This window comes from Chroicocephalus ridibundus, chromosome 8 (assembly GCF_963924245.1).
Source record: "Chroicocephalus ridibundus chromosome 8, bChrRid1.1, whole genome shotgun sequence".
NCBI lineage: Eukaryota > Metazoa > Chordata > Aves > Charadriiformes > Laridae > Chroicocephalus > Chroicocephalus ridibundus.
This window is the reverse complement of record NC_086291.1, coordinates 2159975-2180760: the sequence shown is the minus strand read 5'-3', so window position 1 is coordinate 2180760 and position 20786 is coordinate 2159975. Positions and strand designations below refer to the sequence as shown.

Sequence of the window (20786 nt, the reverse complement as noted above, 5' to 3'; positions counted from 1 at the left end):
AACCCCCTAGAGCTACAATTGCAGCAGAATTGAGTCGCTCACTTGCTTTGATTTCAGCTTCAAAGGAGAGCTGGCAAATAATGGATGCTTCAGTTCAGTGGCTGACTCAAGAAGTTGGGGTTAGGAGGTTGGCTAGGAGAGAGTGTGGGGAAATCTGGCTTCAGTTAAAATGTATCAGAAACTTCTTGGGGAAGCAAAAGCCCAAAGTTTCATTTTTGGTCAGCCTGAAATACCGCATTCAATCCAAAATGAAGAATCTCGATTTTGGTGTCAACTCTTTTTAACTTCTTCTATAGAAAAGAAGTCTCTTTTTTCCCAAGTAAATTGTGGTTTGAACTTGAAAAATTAACAGTTTTATTTGGCAAATCTCACAATGAAATATTTTGACATTTGGCAAAATACTGCACCCTTTTTCCAGTCAGACCCTGTTTGCTTGATTTGAGCCAATTTTTCAAATAGCTTTTGGTCCTTTCGAAATCCAGTCTTTTCTGATGAAATTGTTGCTCCTAGTCAGAAAAATGTCCTTCAGATCTTTCAGAGCTTACGCTAGTGACTGCAGCGTCTTCTTATGTGCTTGCCACTGCAGTTCAAAGTGTTAACGGTAGGGTTTAAAGCCGTACATTTCTCACCTTACCTATGGCATTGCCTTGTAGCCTGTATGCTGGTGTAGCGGTTGACATTACTTCAGGGTCCAGTCCAGGCCTTGTAGGAAAAAGCTTTTCAGGAGCAGACCTTGATTCTGGGGCGTCCACCGACCCCTTCGGCCACAGAGACCGGCCCTTGCTGACTTCCAGGCATATTTGGAGCAGAAAGTTGCAAAGGCAGGGTGGGATGATGGCACATTTTTCCTGGTGTACCATCTTTGCAGCGTGTGTGTGTGCTTAGCAGGGGATAGACCATCTTTGGGTTTTCCTAACAGATATATCGGTACTGCTCATTAGCTGCCAAATAATTTTAAAGTGTTTTGGGCTTCTTTGTGAGTATAAACAAGGATTTTTAACTGTGGGAGTTGGCAGTTTGAACTGCCAACAGGGTTTGAAATGATAAAATAACACCTATTGATAGTGTATTCTTTATTCCTCTTAGGAGATCTCCAGTGACAAGTCAGCCACCTGTCTCCAGAGTTAACCTGCAAGGTATGTGTGTGACTTTGATAATCACCTGCAAGACAAATGCAGACGAAGGTATTGCACATCATTTTACTGACAGCTGCTTCTCTGCCCCCTCCCCCTCGAGCGATTCTGGGCTCACAGAGCTTCTTCTGGGTTACTTGTGCAAAACCAATACAAGGGAACCACCAGGCCCAAAATATTGTTATTTTAATAGTTTGGGGTTTGGGTTTATCCTTGTGTGTTAGCGTAAAAGACAAACATGATTTTGGTTTGATAGTCACGGCCACAGTGACTGCTATTCTTCTGAGTCCCTGTGCTGCACAGGCCTGGACAAGCCCCAGCCTACAGGCCTCGAACAGGCTCAGGCACAGCTGTATTTTTTTTATCCTGTTTATTTCAGTTTGTTTCCATGTGATCTATGTAAAAATTGCAATCTCAAAAACCTTTCTCAGGTGAAACTTCCTCTGCTTGTATTAGGCTGCCCTGGAACGGCTTTTTTGCTGTTGTTGTTTGTTTCGTTGTTTGCTTGCGGTCTTTTGAAATCTGCGTTTAGCAATGGAAGGAGAGCAGAAGTCAGCGAGTGTGGCTAATCGCATCTTCTTTCCTGTCTGCTCCCCCCCCTTTTACATGGTGTCCCTCAGTCACCTTGTCCTCACCCCCGTGCCGGGTCAGAGACAACACTAAACACAAGTAGGTCTGACTGCGATTGCAGAGGAGAATAACACCGAGCAAAGCGGCTGGATGGAGGGTGAACAAGGGACCCCCGAGGGGGCTCGGCATCTGCCTGGGGTGCCCAAGCGAGGTGGGGTAGGCAGCAGTGTGAGCCCAGTGAGCGGAGGCAGGGAGCAGTCGGGGTGGGAGCGGGGCGCTGCTCAGGTAGGGCGAAGTACTGAGGATGGGAAGCAGAGGCAACCTGCTCGTGACAAGTTTCTTTGTTTTCATACCTGGATTTAGCCTTGCAGTGCTGGGCACTTGTGGGACCCCTCTGAGGACCAGAGCTGGCCCTGCTTGCACTAATTTAAAGGTTACTCCCACAGAGAAGGAGATAAGATTTGGAGGGAGTGCCCATCTGTAAGGTTTAATCTCAGCCTTTCCAATAATTATGTGCTTGGAGGGACTAATAAACCTTAATTTTTACAGTGTGTGAAGCCTGGGTAACTTAACTATCATTTCCTTTCATGCTGTATATTATTTACTGTCTGGGGATACATATAGTCCTGGAGACTTCCGGATTAGGGTCCTTAAAACTTGTTAATGGAATGTGGTAACCTCTGATGCAGAATGAAAACTGGACAACATAGCCTTAAACGCCTTTCCCTTCACTCCCTCTCTGTGAACAGTGTTGAGTCAGGGCTAGCAGGAATGCAACTCGTCACTTTATTTAAAAATCTGTTCTAGCAAGACTTTGATTTTGTGGACGGTGTGAAGAAAATCATGGAAAATTTCATAATCTTTCCATAGATCTGTTTATATAGGTTACAGCATCTAATAATGAGGAGACAATTCCGTTCCAGGAATTTTTAGATTAATTTTCTTAGCACTTTCTGTGTAAACAATTGCTTTCAACTTTTTAACACTTCGTGGACATTTTTCTACAGTGTTGCCAACGTAGGCTACTTGTTACTTTTTAGCTAACCCAAGCTTCTAATGCTGGGAATACATGAAAATTTCAGCTTTCTTTTTGATTGAAGGGTCTGACGCGCGTAATTGCAGAGCAAGTTTTGTGTTACCCTGCAAAGCTCAAAAAGAGAAAGCAACTGAAAAGAATCCAACTTTCACCATTTTTAACCTTGTGATCCTGACTCATGTTTTTTAATGTTTCAGTGCTAGTAATTATCTGTGGATAGGTGGATATATCTAAACTAAATTATATTGACATCTTCCCTGAGCTGTGAAAAAAGAAAATGTCCAGATGTGGAAGTGAGCCAGGCCGGATGCATTTTCAGTATGTAGATTTTTGTTTGGTAACAAAAGGGCTGTGGAAGAAAACTGCAGCTCAGCGGGTTGTGGAATCTGTAGAAAGTAGAGAAGTCTAGGCTGGATTCGTGGCCCCTCGAGTAAATGAGTTCTTAACCATGTAACTTAATTGACTTTAGGTGAAGTCTTCAAACAAAATGTAAAATACGACTTGTATCATTACAACTTAAGTGAATTGTTACAGTTTGTAGGTAAGAATAAGAAATAGTTTTGAGATTGATAGGAATTTGTGTTATTTCCTACATGACTAAAGCCAATATTTATATTACTAGTGAAACCGCCTGGTGTTCTTAGTTAAATTGTTTCAGATTATATTTTTGTTGATCAATTTTATGAGCTCTCACAGGATCTAGTTTCTAGGCTGAAGCCATCCCTTCCTGGCCAGCGTAAGACACTGTATCTGCCATATTGTCACACCGCCGTGCCCAGGGCGTCAGGAGTGAGCTTGCCGAGGAGGGACAGCAGCTCTGACACTTTGAAGGAAGACTCTGAAAAGCAGCCTGATAGAGCTGCTGCGGTGTAATGAAGAATGCCAGTGTTACTCTGCCCTGCGGTTATTTACTTTCTTATTTTGTGCTATTCTAGCACATAAGCCAGGACCATTCTGAATTTCTGTCCGTATTCTCTTGTTGCATTTGTTGCCCCCACTTTGCTGCCTGGAGTGCGTTCCAGGTTCCTGTAGAGCCTCTCTTGTATCCTGTGGAGGCTGCAGTCATTCTGTCTAGCGGTCGCCTTGACCAATTTGGTGATTCCCTTCCTTTACCTACTTACAGCCATTGTTACATACTGCAACTCATTTCAGTAGAGCAGAAAACAATGGCGGTCATTTACTTTCTAAGGAAGTTTCCATGTAAATGCAGAAGAACAAAGGGGTTTAGAGGATTATTTTTTTTTTTTCAGTGTTTGCAGCTTTTTTTTCCCCTAGATGGCTTCTGATTTGGAAATTATGAAAGGAAGGAGAGATTTTCCTATCAGAACACTTCCAGTTATGTGCCAATGGCTCCTGTGTCTGAAAGGATGCCGAGTGTTTTTCCTGAAAGTTTTGGAGAAGGAAACAGTAATGTTTTGATTGGGACTAGGCTGCGGTACATCCCTCTAGATAAAATAATGTGTTTTGAAATGAAATGTGTTTATATTCTCTGGGTCGGTTAGTTGGCAAAGCTCGGAATTTTATTTAGTTCTCCCGTGTCACACATTGATTCATAGATTTACCACAATCGACATCAGTATGAGCATCTCATATATGTCTCCTTTTATTTGTCATTAGTGGAGTGATTTATATCCTGTTATGAAAAGTACAGAACTCGGGATTTAAAGCAAACTAGCATACATTAATAAAATTACCCTGGAGGGAGACAAATTACGTTCAGGATTTGCACTGGAAGTAATACATGCCAGCTGTTTACTCCAGCTAGAATCGTACAGGGTTTGTCAGTTGTTTCAAACCGAGAGGAGCCAAATCTGTCGCTAGTGTACTCCCAAGGAGTTGCATCACTGAGGACCCAGGCCCGTGGCGAAATGAATGAGCTGCATCGAAATTACGAAATTCTTTTTCTTTTTTGCTTTCATTTTCTTGAAAGCATGAAAAATTCTGGCCAGGTTTTTCATGGGACGAAGTGCTTTCAAAGCCGATACTGATGTCACTGTAAATTTCAGAGCCTTCTTAACCTTATAACCACAGCCATAAAAGGAAGAGGAATATGTATTGAACATCCTGTGTTTTGTCCTTGGTATCAGCTTCAGAAAATCTGGCAGATTTTTCCTGTTGTTTTGTTATAACTGCAGATCACAGGAATGAACAAAATTGCTTTTATGAATTAACTGAGAAACCATAACATGGAAATACGAAGCCATAGCAAAAAGTACATAAATCCTTAATTAGCTCATGTACTTTGCAGCTGGGAAGGATAGTGGGAATACTTCAGACCATGAGGTTCCTAAGCGGAGTGCAATTGTGCAGGGCCAGGATTATGAATGGGTGCTACCCAACTACCTTCTCTGGAGTTACAGAAACAATGATATAAACACATCGTTGCACAAGCGTCTGTGATGTTTCTTTCTCCTGTTCTCCTTTTTGATTTTTTTTTTTTTTAAATGCGGCCTCTGCCACAGTTAGTTTCATTGACCTTTGTGCTACCTTGGGCTCAGTGAATCCATCAGCGCCTTCTCTTCTCAGTTCAGCTCCCTCCTCCCTTGGCATCAATGAAAGGTCTTTAGATCCTACCCAGTTGATTCAACTAATAAAATCTTTAACTAGCAACAAATCTGGTGGTTTCTGCCTAGTTTTGTTCTTCCCTCCATATTTATTTACTTCATTGGCCCTAATTCTCTCTAAATTAAACCATCTTTCACTGGCTGCCACGGTCAGTCTAAGCCTCTGGTTCCGCCACCCATTTTGGTACAATCTTTTCTCCATCTGTTTTGCTTCCTTTCTGTTTTTCCCAGGACTTTTTCATATTGTGCTGTTCCTTCTCTCAGCTCAGCACAGGGTCGCTGCTGTTTGCTTAGATTCCCGGTATCGGTGTCTCCCTCACTGCACAGCAGTGGCTGTGTACCGGTCTTTGTGTTTGTCTGGACTAGCGCGGGCTCTTCATGCCATCACCTTCCCTTTGCAGTATCTGTGTAAAAACCTGTGCGTTACCTGTGGGTGCTGCTGTAAATGAACCCCCTCCTCCCCATCGCAGAGGTTGTGGAGAAAGCGCTGTACCAGTCGTGATGCCACAGGGATTTTCCAGGTGAAGACGGGAGAGGTGGTACATTTCTGCCAGAAGATCGACACCCCGATGGACAGTATTTTCCCATACTGGTTGGTCTGATAGGCTGTTGCATTTAAACGTTACTGATGGCTGAGAGGAGCAAAGCGTAGTGTTAAGGACCAAACCGTGTTGTGTGCTTCCTGGAGCTGTGAGGGGTTTGTAGAAACTTTTCTCAAGAGCAGGCAACCGAGTGCCCCTTGGATGCTTTCAACACTGAATAATTATAGTGTGTCCTCATGATTAATTATATACCTAGCAATATAATATAGCTGATTTGCTTTGCAACCCGAGGCTTTGGGGGGTGTAGCGCTTTGGGATATGTCACACACAGCCTTTTCAGGGCTCGTGGGATTAAAGCTTTGTTAAAATTCCTCTCTGGGGATGGGAGTGAAAGATTGGTATTTTTCTTGCTTGTGCCTTAGCCTCTGCTTTCCTGCACATCTGCACGTTTGTCTGCACTGCTCACATGCCTTTACACGAACTCAAAACTTGTACTCTTTCATTTTTTATGTGGGTGTAAGATGTACACAGACTCGTGCACGAACATTTGTATAAAGCATAAACAAACGACTGGATAATGTTGGTGCTTGTGCTAATGAGAGTCCCAACTTTTTGTAGGACTTAACAAGCCCTCTGCATCAAAGTCAGCTCTTGGTTACAAATACCTATAAATCCCAAGTCATTAATATGGAGCAAGTGCTCTTGCACCATACTTCTCTGCTTGGCGTGCGGAGCATGGCTCTGGGCATGTACAAAATAGAAGATTCGTTTTAAATTCTGTTGGTCTGATGGGAGTTTGGCTGAAGATCTGGCCTTTTGATTTTGAGACAGATTGTCCAAGTCAAGTAGATGCGGTGTTTCAGGCTTTTGACAAGTGTGCAAGAGGAGCCGTATGTGACCAGACAGCTGAGCTAAAAAGTAACTGATTGTGCACAGTAAACTCAGTGGTGCTGTAGGCTTACTTATTACCTACAAATATTATTTTTAAAGGATGCAGTGCTATAATGATGCAGATAATTTAGGAACTAACAAAACTGTAAAAGAAATCAGATAGCTGTCAGCTTAATGATGTGACTGAGTAAAATTAAGGCTGTTGAATGATAAAGTGATTCTTACTGCTTGGAGAAACTAAAAGTGCCTTTCAAAGTGAACATTAAAAGTGGCCTGCAGAACAAACAAGCATAGCTGACCGTGTCCCACACCCCGCTGGGGAAGTCCAGAGGCCGTTTCTTGCTCTCCGGGGGTAGTTCATTCCCGCCGAGAGTCCGTTTCGTGTGTTGCGCCTGCCTGGGAACACACACCCCCTGAAAGTTGGACTCATGCATCTTAGTAAGTATTTCAGTTATGCTATTGACGTCAATGCAGTCATTAAATAGATTGCCGGCCCTCCCATCAGTAAACCTGTGCCAAAGACCTAGAGGCAGACACATTTTAAAAGAAGAACATCAGGTTTTCTTTTAGCTTTTGGAGAGAATAAGGGAAAAGTTTCTTCTGAAGTCACTATGCTTTGCAATAAGGGAAGTTTTTTTGCTTAATTTTTTCTAAGACTCATTTTCTGTGAAGATAATTGCTGCATTTTACTTAACACACTTTTGTTATGTTACTGTGCACATAAACAATTCCAAATGAGACTAAAGAGTAATTTTTTGCGATCGGCTCCAGCTGAAAAATGACACTCATTTTAGGTCTCCCGGCTAGATGTATTTGTGTATCAAGTAACAGAAGGTATTCAGGCAAACCTGTTTAGCCTTTGACTCCAGAAATTCTGCAAGGATTGATTTCATGACATCTATATAAGAAAATAGCCTTCATTTCTCCTCGGCAGGCTCTGAAGACATACAAGCTAATCATGACTCCATAGCAACGGATAAAAACTGTTTTCCCCTCCGCCCCACCTGTGGATGTCACATGAAGATGCTACACGTGCTGCTGCCATCAGGAGCCTGTCACTCCCTGGGGCCCAGCTGCCATCTGCGGCCGTGGGGTGAGCAGCCATGCTGCCAGCAGGACTCCCTGCGTGCACTCACGCTGTCCTGCTGTATTTCTGAGGCGAGCTGAGCTCTCCTGGGCTGGCCAAGCCGTCCATTCATTCCCGTGGCCGGGGAGACACCTACCTCCCATTGCTGAACGCAGCTTCGGGTTGTGCAGTTCTCCTTTGCCCGGTGTCAGGAATGGCTCTGGCCAACAGACAAAGGCTCCAAAGGGGCTGTGAGCTGAAAACCTAAGGATATACATAGATGGCATCCTCACCCAGGTGGAAGGAGTACCTTTCCTTTGACAAGACAAGCAGGTATGTTGTAATCAACAGCAGCAATGCATTTTTGAAGAGCGGTTGAGGAGCCAAACCACTGAGTTTTTTGTTGAGGTTGTCATTTCACTGCTGGTACCACACTCTGTTACGTAGGGTAAAACCATAGAAACAGTCATAGGTTGTTAAAAGGGCTTCTCTCTGATGGATGGTTTCTTTCTGAATGAGCCGGGCAACTGTGAACCCAAGGTGGCAATGAAGAGATCTTCGTAGTGGCATGTTCTCATTGTGTCCCCATATTCACTCTGCTCTTTAAGCACAAGTCAAGCCCTGAAAACCCTGCATTGCTTTACTCAGCTCCCATTCCTGTTGCATTGCTTAAGGCCTCTGCGAAGACAATAAGACTTTGCCATTGCTAATATCGGAGTTGATAAAATCTGTGTTTCTTTTGTTTTCTACATAGAATGATAATAGTTGCTGTGGGTGAGATTTTGACATCGCAGTCTTCAGTGTAGTGAATCAGTTCCATATGAGTTTGAGAAATGTGTGCTTGATCTGAGGAAAAAAACAAACCAAAACAAACAAAAACACCCAAACCAAACTTCTGGCAGGCCAAGTTATTTTTTTTTAGGTCGTGGGGCACAGTTTGTGCATGCCTTAGTGATGAATAGGGTTCTTCATTGTCCCACTGATTTGAACCCCTTCAACTTCCATATCATCAGCATTTTCCAGCCAGTGGGAGCTGAAACGGACTCCCGAAAGCACCCATCAGCTCATCCCCACAGCAGCTATATATAAGTTTCTCCTTCCTCCCCCGAGGTTGAGCTCACTGCTGCAGCATTGTGTCCCGGACACAGCTGGCCATGGGAGTGTGAGAGGCTGCATCCGAGTATCTGTGCGGAGACGTTCCCAGGGTAATGCACCGCACAAATCCCAGAGCCATCAGCCTGTCCTTGGACAGTCCCCATGTTCAAAACTTTGTCCTCCTGCAGGATCTGATTCCAAGTGTAAGTTGCTTTCTTGTGGTGTTTTAAAAAGTAAGTATTTCTAACCTTGTGTTTTGCTTGTCAGCGGCCAAATCGTTCAGTCCGTAGTTGGGCAGGAACTCCCGCTGTTTCGTATTTATTAGTCTTGCTGGGAGCAGTGTTTGATTCTAGCATGTAGGGGCATAAACAGAGGGTAAAGTGCTGGCCTCGATCGACAGAATTTGAATTCACCCGTTGTCCTCTGGAGGGTAGACATTTTGCCCACCAAATTTGACTCTACAATTACAGGATAACAATTATGAAGATTAAGAGCTTTTAAAATCAATGTATAATCCAGGTAGAATTAAAAGCGTGAGTAAAGGATTGCTAACGCACTTTTCCCTCTATTCAGTTACGGAACTGCATCCATTCTGAGATACGGTTTAGACTCACCGATTCCCAGTCGGTGATGCTGAACAGTGAACGTATCGACTGTTTTCAGTGTTCAAATCACCCAGAAACGCTCTGGTCTTATTGTCAATATCTTTTCATCTCCTGGTTGACTAAAAAAAATTTATCTAGTTAAGCATAGTTAAGCTTATTAATGTAAGCACAATGTCATTGTGCAACTGGTAAAGAATGTTATGCTAATAGTTAATGAAACATTTTATTGTAATATTGTTTTCTTTGTAAGAAGTGTCTGTAAATGACAGCCTTAAGTATTGTATAATTGTGATACTTTTTTGACAGAAAGGAAACAACTGTTAATTATTTATGGTTATTAATAAAACATGCCAGGTTCTTAAGTTAATTCAGTTCATGGGAAAAATATGTATGCTTACAAAGATTTACATTTTTTTAAGCATTAGATTTTAAAAAAACATCTAAATACATCCATCCCTGTGGAATATATTTTCATGTCTAAAGGTATCGCTGATTGACTTTGCTGTGCATTCAGGCACTTAATCATTTTAGGAATTCAGAATGGAAAAAAAAAAAAACCACACACACCCCCCAAAATCTAGCAGGGTGTTGATTTGATGATTAATGTCGTCTGGTTTTATATTCAGTACTCTGCCTGTCAGAGGCCAGTGGCAAACAACCCTTCATCAACCAGAAGAGTAGGAACTGACCCAAGATTAGACACTGACTTTATTTGTTTACTAGGAGCCATGATCAGTAGCCATTATTCAGTACTAAATACTAATGTAGTTAGATTTAATTTTAAAAGAGCTATGCTTTTTAATTTAGATATTCTAGTATAAATATCCTGCTGTCATAAATATACCTTTCCAAGAGGAAATTAAACCTCTGTGCATATGAAAACTCCTCTACCACGCCTCTACCCTGTTAAAAAAATGTCTTAAACAGGCAACTTTGAATTGTATCTAAAAGACTCCAGGTTCCAGGTGTTCAGAGCAAGGCTTTGGATCCAGCTTGCCAGGGCCCTTAGAGCGTATTCCAGACACCTCAGTGTTTTCATTTAAAATGGGTTGAGTCCAGTTAGGCCTTTCACGCTGCAGGGATGTGTTTAGGGAGCTTTTACAAGCTTAGGACTTAACATCAAAATGATTCTAAAATGTCACATTTTGCAAAAAGTTTATTTTTCTTTAAATACTGTATATTAGGTTGACAAAAGCAGGAGATAGTTACAGCAATCATCGCGTTCCCTGAAAAACCAGCCTACTATTCTGAGAAGTGGAAAAGCCAGCCTGTCTTCCTGCTCCCCTTCCCTCCCTCCCTGCCTCCTTCCCTCCCCGAGTTTTATGAGAAGCGACCTGAAATTGTGGCCCTGCTGTGACTGACTCGAGTGCAGGACGTTAGGGTCCGCACTGGGAGCGCTGGTGCTGGTCTGGGACAGCCCAAGAGGTCGGGGTGTAACCCTCTGCTCTGCGGGGACTATCATCCGATGGCTTGAGCGCAGTGTGGGGACAATCCCACTACCAAAATTCAAAGAATTAAGCGTTCACAAGTTGGCGATGCATTAGCAAACACAAGTACAGGATTGGTGGATGACAGATCTTGCGAGTATTTGGCAGTCGTGTAATGTTTTCCTCCCTTTCTTCCCAAAGATACTTCTTGAAGAAGAGAAATCCAGATACAAATTTCCAGTCTAACTGGAGTATTTTCTGCTTTAGCAGTAAGACTTTATGGGACATGGTCCACATCCAGAGCCTAGTCAAATACGTATGCTGGGCCTTCATCTTAATTCAAGTTCTTTGGGCAGGGTATTTCCCAAAATTCCTGTTACTGAAATGTCATGAACTGTTTGGAGCTTCCTGGGTTTCAACTATATTGTGTGAAACTTTTAAATATTTCCATCCACTTACACTGGGAACGTACTATCCAGGTAAAAGCCAAAAATTTGTTACTCACACTTTATAGATCAGGAACAAAAAAATGAAACACAAGAAGAGACGATGCTCACACCACATTTTTCAGCAGCAGCTGCTCATTCTGAGCCTGCCTTTGTAACGCATCCAAATGTGGTCAATTTAGCATGCTGCTAGAATGTCTCTTATTGCAAATTGCCTTAAATGGAAAGTCATGTGCAGCTTAAAATCAGATGTTTCACAGAAATAGTATGAATTTCACTGAATTTATTTCACAGAATTAATTACTTCAGAGAAGTAACGTGAATGACAGTGCAGAGACCTTGGCCAAGGCTAACATGAGGTGCCTCTGTTATGCTGCAAAATGTAAGAAATTCTGAAAGGTGCCACCAAGCATAAAACTTAAAGCATAAAAAGTAACCACTGGAAAAATCTGCAGTAGACCAACCGATATTTGACCTTCAGTGGGGAACATTTCCATTTCCATGTCCATTTAATCTGATACTTTAACTGAGATCATTAATAAGGGTGCCTTTAGTATAGCTGGCATTTTGATTTCATTGAACTCGGTTTGAGGTGCTTAAATAAATATATTTTGAGGGCCTTAATTAAATGTATTTTGAGAGTGAAAGGCTATTCTTACCTGTGCTGGCTGTAGGGATTGGACAAGTGCTTACACTTCCAAGTCTGCCTGTCGTTGCGGGGTTCGTGTTTATCCTCTGTCTGCCCCTTCAGGGCAGTTCCCCGAGCCCTTAGCTCGAGCGTAACAGCCTGATTCGGGTCAGGGCTGAGAGCCCAGCTTTGAGGAAAGCACTCATACAGGACTCGGACCTCCAGGTTTAATCACCTTCTGGCTAAAATCATCCAGACATAAGAAAAAAACCTCAAATAAATTATTATCTGGTGTTCTATATTATCTATTTCTGATTATGGGTAGCCATGTAATGAATCTGATGCTGTGTCCCTGGCAGTGTCGGGGAAAATACGGTCCAGTTCTGACCCGTGTCCCAAACACACCTTTTAAAAAGCTGATAAGCAGGGTGTGATGGCCTCGGATGAAGGTGACACAGAGGCGCAGTGGAGATCAGCACGTGAAAGGATTAATATGGAATATTAAAAGCTGTCAAAACAAATGATGCTGGTTTGTAGGATACTGACATCTCCCTCTTCCTCCCCACCCTTTTACCCGTGGGACTTACTCTGTGATTTTAAACAGATTATTCTAAAAGGCTGTACGTGCAGTTTAGTAAACATAAAGCACACTGAGTCACAGCTACGAACAGCTGAAATTGTTCACTAGGGTAGATTAATATAGATGATTAGCACAATGAATACTTTAGCTCTGTTGTCAGCTACTGCAGGTCTGAAGATTTTTAGTTTTGTGACTTGAGACTCACTCTGAATATTCATAGTTACAGTGCGTGGACATGCAAAAACTGAATCCGTTCGTGCCAGGGTGCCACCAGAGAGCTGTCTGAAGGACACTAGCTTAACAGGTAAAACATTCTGCCTTTTCAAAAGCCGGAGAACCACAGATTAAGAAACAACTTTTTAAATTGCGTGTGCTTTCAGATTGTTCACACTATTTCTGCTGGTTCTGCTCTGTGACCGACCCACGATCTGCAGTGAGCAATCCTCTGACTTCCCACAGTGTCGTTTGGTACAATTACAGATCAGTTGATAGGGCTTACTCAGAGTATCACTTGAAAACCAAATATGTCAAAACAGATCATTTTTTGCAACGTGCTGTGTATGTGAGTGGCTCTGCTCAGTGCGGAGCAGCAATATCTCTGGGTTTCGGCTGTAGGATGAAAGTCATGTTCGTTCATTTTGGGAGGCTAAATAAGGGCAGAAAGTTCAAATAAGGTAAATCGGTGAGGTCAACATTATTACCCTTTGGGTACGTAAAATATCTATTGTGGGGAAACAGATTAAAATTCCAAACTAAATCAGTTTTTTAAGCTTCCATCCTAAAGGATAATGCTTTCAAGAAATTACATTTAGCCATGAAAAAAACCATTTAATTATATTTTATAATTAATATCATTTAAATGGCTGGCACAGGGGCTCAAAACATAATGGATGACTGTATGCCCAGTCTTTCCGAGGCTGAGAGCTGGGCATACGGACACGAAGGTTGATCTGTGTCCTAAGGAATTCCTATGAATTGTGGTTGGGATGCTTCCAGGAGCCACATTCTTAACTTTCATATTGAAGACCTTGAGGAAATGAAATTGAGTGGAAATAGAGGACAATTTTGTGTTAAATTATAACCTTTCCAGGAGCCAAGGAAACTGATTTAAACGGGTCTAATGTTTTACCAATAGCCCGTTCTACATTGTTATGGTGACATGGGTAGCCTTATCTTGACCCTCATTTAAAATTTCTGAACAATCTGCCTCATGAAGAGCTAAAGATTATTAATAAGCTTTGTCTAATGCCAGTGGGCAAGTGGAGCTTTTCAGATAGATGTGCTTTGTACTTCAAGGATTTGTTCCCGAAGTTCCTCTGCCATTTCCTACTCCAGTATTTGTTTCACCACAGTTGAAAGACTTTCACTCTGACAGAATATTTAGACCATAAGTTTTATTATCTCCAGGTTAAGCCGGTTCAAGACCTGATTTAATGGCTGCAGATGGGTATGTGAATGAAAGTACCATCTGAATTCTGTGGTAGATCCAAATGCAGTTTGTGGTTTGCAGAACTCTTATGAAACAGTGAAATGGAATACAGTTAGTCCCTTGTATCTTTCATGTTTTGGGGTGTTTTTTCCCTTTGTTGATTTAAAATCATTACCGTGGTCTGTTTCGGTAGTTCCTTCCTTGTCGTAGGCCTGTTGTGAAAGTCATGGTTTCTCAAGGAGGAGTTTCGGTGCAGGGGCGCGGGCAAGCAGTTTGCAGAGGTCGACGCACGGAAGGAGGGCTCAGGAGAGGCAGTGCCGCTGGGCTCCGCTGCAGGCTGACACGGGCCAGGGCCCCCGCTCCAACCCAGCCATCCTCGGCACACAGCACCAGGTAGCAAAGCGCAAAAGTCCTCAGACTGGCTGTGGGTGAGCCAGCTCCAGGACCGGAAGCCGTCTAGCCACAACAGCACGGGATGGTGCCCCACCTAATTAAGCCTGTTGAAAGGCAGGGCTAATTAGTTTAGGTGGAGTGCCTTGTTAGCACAACGATGTTGCTTCCAGGATCCAAGTTGGTTTCCCTGCACGTGTGAGCTTACCAGCCTTCTCCGCGCCAGCCCACATGTATCAAATGAGATAATACACTGCACAGCACAGGTAAATCCTCAATGGGTAGCTAGGTCATTTCATAATCATATCCTGATGTTTCAGGGTCTTTCTCACACTAGTGCATTCACATGCACGCCATGTGCTCAGGAAGAAAACAGTGCTACTCACACAATAAAATCTTCATCTTACTGTGATCCAGCCTTTCCTTGTTTAACCAGAGAAACAAAAAACACAGTCTGGGCTCCCCATGATTTACAGGGAGTTGGGATTGGGAACCATCTGAAAAATCATTTTCACCGTTCTGCTTGCAGCTCTCTCCTTTAAGTGCACTGTCAGTCTTCTGCACTTGTTTTGTTAGACCTTGTGAACAAGAGGTACTCTATTGCATCGTATTTTTCCTCCTGTCTTGTGATTAAGGCAGGAATCCTACAGGGCAACAAGGAATCAAGCCCGGTCAGTAAAACGATAATGTGCCAAACCGTGTGTTTGCTCCCCGAGATAAAGTTGGAACTGAGCAATATTTCCCGTTCATTCGACAGGCCAAGATTAGATTCTGCCCCTCTTGCCATTTCTGCTTCTCCCTCTCCATGGACTGAGGAATTCCTACTATGCAGGCAAATCCTGTTCCCAGATTCCCCCGTGATGTCGCTGCTAAGTGACATCTGACAAGATGCTTCCTGCATTTTGTTACTTCCATTTGGCACCATAAAAGCACTGTCACTTACCCTTCTGATTTGTGGCAGCTACGCTGTATTGTTCACTCCGTGTGGCTGCTGTGGGGGGGAAGGACACTGCAGAAACAGGGACTGCCTAGTGATAAAAAGCTCCATCCCACCCTGTGATGAGATGGTATCTACAATCTAAATCCTTCTTCAGAACTTCTCCAGTTTTCCTCCCTCGTTAGCATTTCAGATTAAACCTTTAGGCTTATCTTCAGATCAGAATTTACCTCTCTGGGAAGCTTCATAGGCTTCTATTAGCTACCTTAAGGTGTTCTTAGTGTTTACGCCTCAATTTTGCACCTCATTGTCATGCAAAAGGTGCAGTGTTAACTTTGCTTTGGCAATCTTGATCTTTAATCTCTATACTGTAGCATTTTGAAAGTTGAGGTTTACACAGCTGTTTTAGAGTGCTTGTGTTATCTGACACATGTAAATACACAAGAGTACTTTTTTAGTTTAATTCGGGACCCTGACTTTTTATTAGCTAGTCCTTTTCAAGTGGTTTCCAATGCTCTATCTCAGTTGAAGAGAGATGTTAGTATTATTTATTCTGCAGGAATGAAGATTCATGATGAAACGTCTTCTGCACTGTGCTGCAATGCCCGCTGAAGCTCTGGTCCTCCTCTCTGAGCAACATTTGTTAAATCCAGTTCTTTGCAAGGCAAGACTTGAGTAGTGTCCTGTCCCCATTTTCTTCATTCTTTTTCAGTCCGGCTTTAAGGTGTCTGTGGGGATATCACAGGCTCTCCCGTCAGGAGTCCCTGAAAAACTACAGCTGTACCCCTCCTCAGTCGACGACTCCTTCAGTTCAGAGCTTCAGCTTCTTGTGCTCAGCTGGACAGGACACCCAGGCTTGATCTGCTGACGTTATCCCAGGCGGGTGTCGTGGCTGTTGGTTGCCTCTTCCATTTCATCATCCTCTCCTAGGAGGAGTGATGCTCTTGGTACTCTCAGTACCCTGTTGTCCAACCCAGGGGACCCTGAACACTGACATTAGAGGACTAATGATAAGTGCTGCTTGTGGGCACCTGCAGTTGTTGCCACAAAGCCGGGCAAAATTGAGTGACTTCTCCAGCTCCCACGATAATAAACCCAAATCGCCCTACTCTGGACTAATTGGTAAGCAATTGCCTAGTTACTGCTAACAGTCAGTGGTCTGTTCAGTGAGTTGCCAGCCCATGCGGGTCCTCGGTGACCTGATTCTCGTGACCTGGCTGGTGATCCACCCCAACCAGCCTGCATACCAGTACTGGTGGGTATAATCAGGACTTTTGCAGGTTTGTCCAGTTCTGCCTTAACTGGCTTCATCAGGGCTTGGCTCTTGCTCCAGGCTGACCTCTTGGTATGAGTTTCCTTGATATGTTTCATTTTTGCCTCAAAACAGTGTCTGGGCCCCCATGACTGCTCCTGCACCTTGGGGAGGGTTGCAGGAATTGGGATCAAAGTAAGGCTTGGGGGGACAGGCTGCCCAGCAACCAGGGCTCTGCAGAAACTTCTGTTTGCTGCCAAGGACTTCCATTTACTGCTTGGTCTCAAGACTCCATCATTGTCATAAGATTAATTTCCCCTAACTTCAGCCACCTAAAAATTATAGACCAATCTTAAGTTGTGGCTGGTTTTTGAAGAAAACGTATTGCAAGCTCCGGAGCAAACCATCCTGTTGTGCAGGAAGATCAGGAATTTCAGCAGAAGCCAACTCGGTGAAACAAGGAGCTTCTTAGCGAGTCAAAGTGCGAAAAGAGAGCAGGCAAAGACTGAAAAGAACTGGTAACAAGGGGGGGATGTGAAAGCACTGTTTGGGTGTGTGGCATGAAGTTGGGCAGACAAACGGCTGATGGAGCTGTGACCAGCAAGGGGATTGCAACATGGCTATGGAGTAGGGAAAGAAAGTTCAGAAAAAATGTTAATCTGTGGGGGAAACAGCCTAGTGACAACTGGTACACGAAAGACTGAAGTACTCGGGGTCTTTTTTGTCTCAGCGTTCACGGACAAAGTCTTTGCCTAAGCCCCGGCACCCCCAATCCTGCTTGGGAAGGAGAGGGATGGAGGGCAATGAAGGACCAGCGTATTAGGGGCAACCTAGAGGAGGTGGATATATTCAAGTCCCCAGCGTTGGACAGGATTCAGGCTGGAAGAGCTGGCTGATGTGCCTATAAGGTCAATGTGTGTCATTCATGTAAAACCGTGGTGTTTGGGAAAGTCTGTGACAACAGGAAAAAGGTCCCTCTTTCAGAAAGGCAAAGAGGATCTGGGGAACTATGGACTAGTCAGACTTTTCGTGGTCACCGGAGAGGTCACTGAGGGTGTTCACTGGAATCTGTTTCCAAACACGCGAAGGACAAGAAAGTAAATCAGGAATGGTAGACTCAGATTTGCCAAGGGCAAATTGTGCTTGAAAACCCCTGACCTCCTTCTCCCAGGCCTAGGGGGGTGGCCTGGCTGGTGGCACATGGAGGGCCCTGGATGGGTATACTTGCAGCAATAAGCACTGTTTCCCACAGCGTTCCCATGTGGAAGCTGAAGCAGCATTGGCTGGACAGACGGGCCGTTGACAGGGTTGGGTATTGCTGGACCACCAGGCTCTAAGGGTGGTGATGAAGGCTGTGTGTCCAGTTGGTGGCTGATGACAGCGAGGGTATGGGGTGTCTTAACAGTGCCCTACAGCTACTTGAGCATCAGGCTGGTGTTGGTGATTAGCTGGGGATAGTTCTGCTGTGGGTGGGAGGCTGGAGCAGGTAACCTCCAGAGGTCCCTTCCAACCAGTTTCTGTGACTGTGGTAGAGAGGTGCCTTCTGTAGTTAATGGAGATCAACAGGCACCTCCGGAGGGTGATTCAGCCCATCGCAGCAGTCGTGCTGAGAATAGACCAGGATCACCCCTTGGAGGTCCCGGGCACTTTCCACTGACTGTGCGCGGAGCTTAGATGATTAACTTTTAGATGGCTAAAGATAGCTCAGATGAGCGCCCCCCCCCCCCCCCCAGTGACATTTCTCCAGGCTAATATTACTGCTTATCGGCGTTGCTCAAATTACATTGCAGCTGGCTCAGTGGTCGGGCGGCGAGCGCGTTGGCTGTTGACTCAGAAACATCACTGCTACTATGGCAGTTGAGTGACTAGCAGATATCTCCTGCGCTTCACGGCGTCGGCCGAGTCACGCTGAAGGCATTCCTCCTGTCACTGGAAGCCTCCGTTTCGGTGGTTAAATGAGCTGTGGCTTCTTCCTTCTTGGGACGGCTGCAGCATGGGGATGTGAAGCGGTTTAGTTTTGTGTCATTCCCTACAGGCAGGAGGTTGTTCTTTCTCCCTTTCATGTTGCTTTCCGCAGTCCCCGTGCCTTTGCTTGGTGAAGGGTCTCTGCGTGTTCCCTGGATTCTTCCAGTTTGAACCTGGATGTGTCCCCGATGTTCTTGGCGGGTGCTGTTTTAATCACTGCCTTGGCGTCTTTAGCAATTTTGGAGCCATTTTTCTAGGGGCTGACTTTTCCCAGCAGCCTTTCTGGGCAGCTGAAATGGTGTGTCCCAGAAAGGACCTGTCTTTAATTAGGGAACTTACAATGCCAGACTCCTCAGCAGTGTAACAGAAGAGTTCATTTCTTCTGCTCCTTGTTTTGAAAAAAAAAAAAAAACAACACCAAAAAGAAAAATGCCCCCCAAAATCTTGGCCTTATTTTGCCTGAGGTTGTAGCACATGTCAAACACTTTCATCAACAATTTCAGTATCACAAGCGTTATTCCTGGCAGCAGCATCTCACTCATTTCCTGGCATTTTTCGCAATTAGCAGTAGAAAGCTTTCACTTCATTTTTTTGCCTCTATCTTCCTCTATCATCTCTGAATACAGACTCCATTGTTTCTGCTGCTTTTGAGCCTGTGTTAAGATTTTGTCTGCGTTCCCCCACAGCTGGATCTCCTCCAGTGCCACCTCTTCAGCGTACCTCTAGCAGTGGCTTTGCCAGTTAATCCCATCATTTCTCTTTGCGGGGGTTTCGCTACCCAGGCCTCCCTTACCACATCTCACGTATTAGCGCCAGGAAACAGAAGAGTCCACGTTTCTGAAATAGCTTTTTGCTAAAAGCTTTACTCCGAGACATGCTGCTCTCCGTTCATTTGCATGCAGTGCCCGTGCCCACGCCGTCTACAGCCTGCCTGTCTCCCGCCGAGCTCCGGCACCCGCTGGCCCTGCTCCCGCTCTCTCCCGGTGCCCAGCGCGGTGGCATTGTGCCGGGGAGCAACCGAAGAGCCCTTTGCTGTTACTCCCACCTCCCTTGCACGCCGGAGGGTGGCTGCAGTGTAGCTGCAGGTGTGAGAAATGTGAGAGGGGACAGCTAGAGTTACTGGTTGAACTGGAGTCCCAAAAATACAATCGGGAGTGGGGAGAAGGGCAGGATCGTCCATTTGTTCGGGGAGTTGCTCAAGAGCGTACTGGCTCCACCTGTTCCACAGGTGCTGGGGCTTTGTGCCTTTCTTAGCACATCTGCATTTATCTTTGCAAAAGATATAATTACTTTCATTGCATACAATGAAATGTTGGGGGGGGGGGAGGGAAGTGCATCTCAATACTCTGTTGTTCCCATGATTTTAGATTACTCTGTAATTCCAGCCCCGCGGTCCAGCGGAATGGGAGTGCGCAAGTGTCCATAGACCTACAAGAGGGAACATGTTCCTGCGCTGGCAGCGTTGCCGGCACGTGTGGTGTTGGGTAGTTTTGCTGGATGCATCTTGCTTTTGAATCATACCTTCTTTTAGGTACATGTCTAGCTTTTGTGCTTGAAAAAAAAGTTGGAAATGTGGTCCATAGACTCCCTGAATATTGGAAAACATATAGGGCATCTATAAAAGAAATCTGTAATTACAGGATACAGGGTTTTTTCAGTGCTTGTGGTTTGTAAGATGGTGTTATCAGACTTGGACATTTTCATTGCAGATTTTAAATGAGACACTGCAGTTGTGCTCGGTGCCTTTGATTTTGTTTCCTGTGTATTTTCAAACCCATCTACAGAACAATTTTCTCAAATATATTTGTTGGATCTGTTAGAACAATGGCTTAATTCAAGGAAATAGCTCTCTGCTTGTGGGTAGTCATGAATACACTAACAGGATACATTAAACAAATAAATTATTTGGTGTCAGTTATTCACTCGGCATTGTCAAGGATAAATATGTAAACATGTCCGCACAATCTGTAAGCAACCACAGATACATTAGGGAAGGCAAAGGGTAAATGGCTGACAGCCTGCACAAGTCCCTATTCTATCAAGTTTTGGCATGTCATTTGTTGATAAACCTGTTTGACTGAACGTGCTCCATGCTCCCAGGTTTTAGAGTGATGCTAGACACTGGCTAGCAATTATTGCAGGGCATATAACGAATCTTGCTTTCTGAAGTTAAAATAGCCATGTTCTTTTGGAAGGGAACTACAGGGTGCACCTTTAGTGATCTGCATCT

General features: G+C 44.2%; 1 protein-coding gene across 4 annotated transcripts in view; it reads left to right on the top strand.

Moving 5' to 3' along the window:
- PDE4B (phosphodiesterase 4B) overlaps nt 1-20786 on the top strand; it is a 219516-nt gene that overhangs the window by 162827 nt on the left and 35903 nt on the right. For all 4 annotated transcript variants that reach the window (XM_063342708.1, XM_063342709.1, XM_063342710.1 and 1 more), the window contains one exon: nt 1087-1136. In XM_063342708.1, the coding sequence (XP_063198778.1) occupies nt 1087-1136 (50 nt within the window). The remainder of the gene's footprint in view (nt 1-1086; nt 1137-20786) is intronic.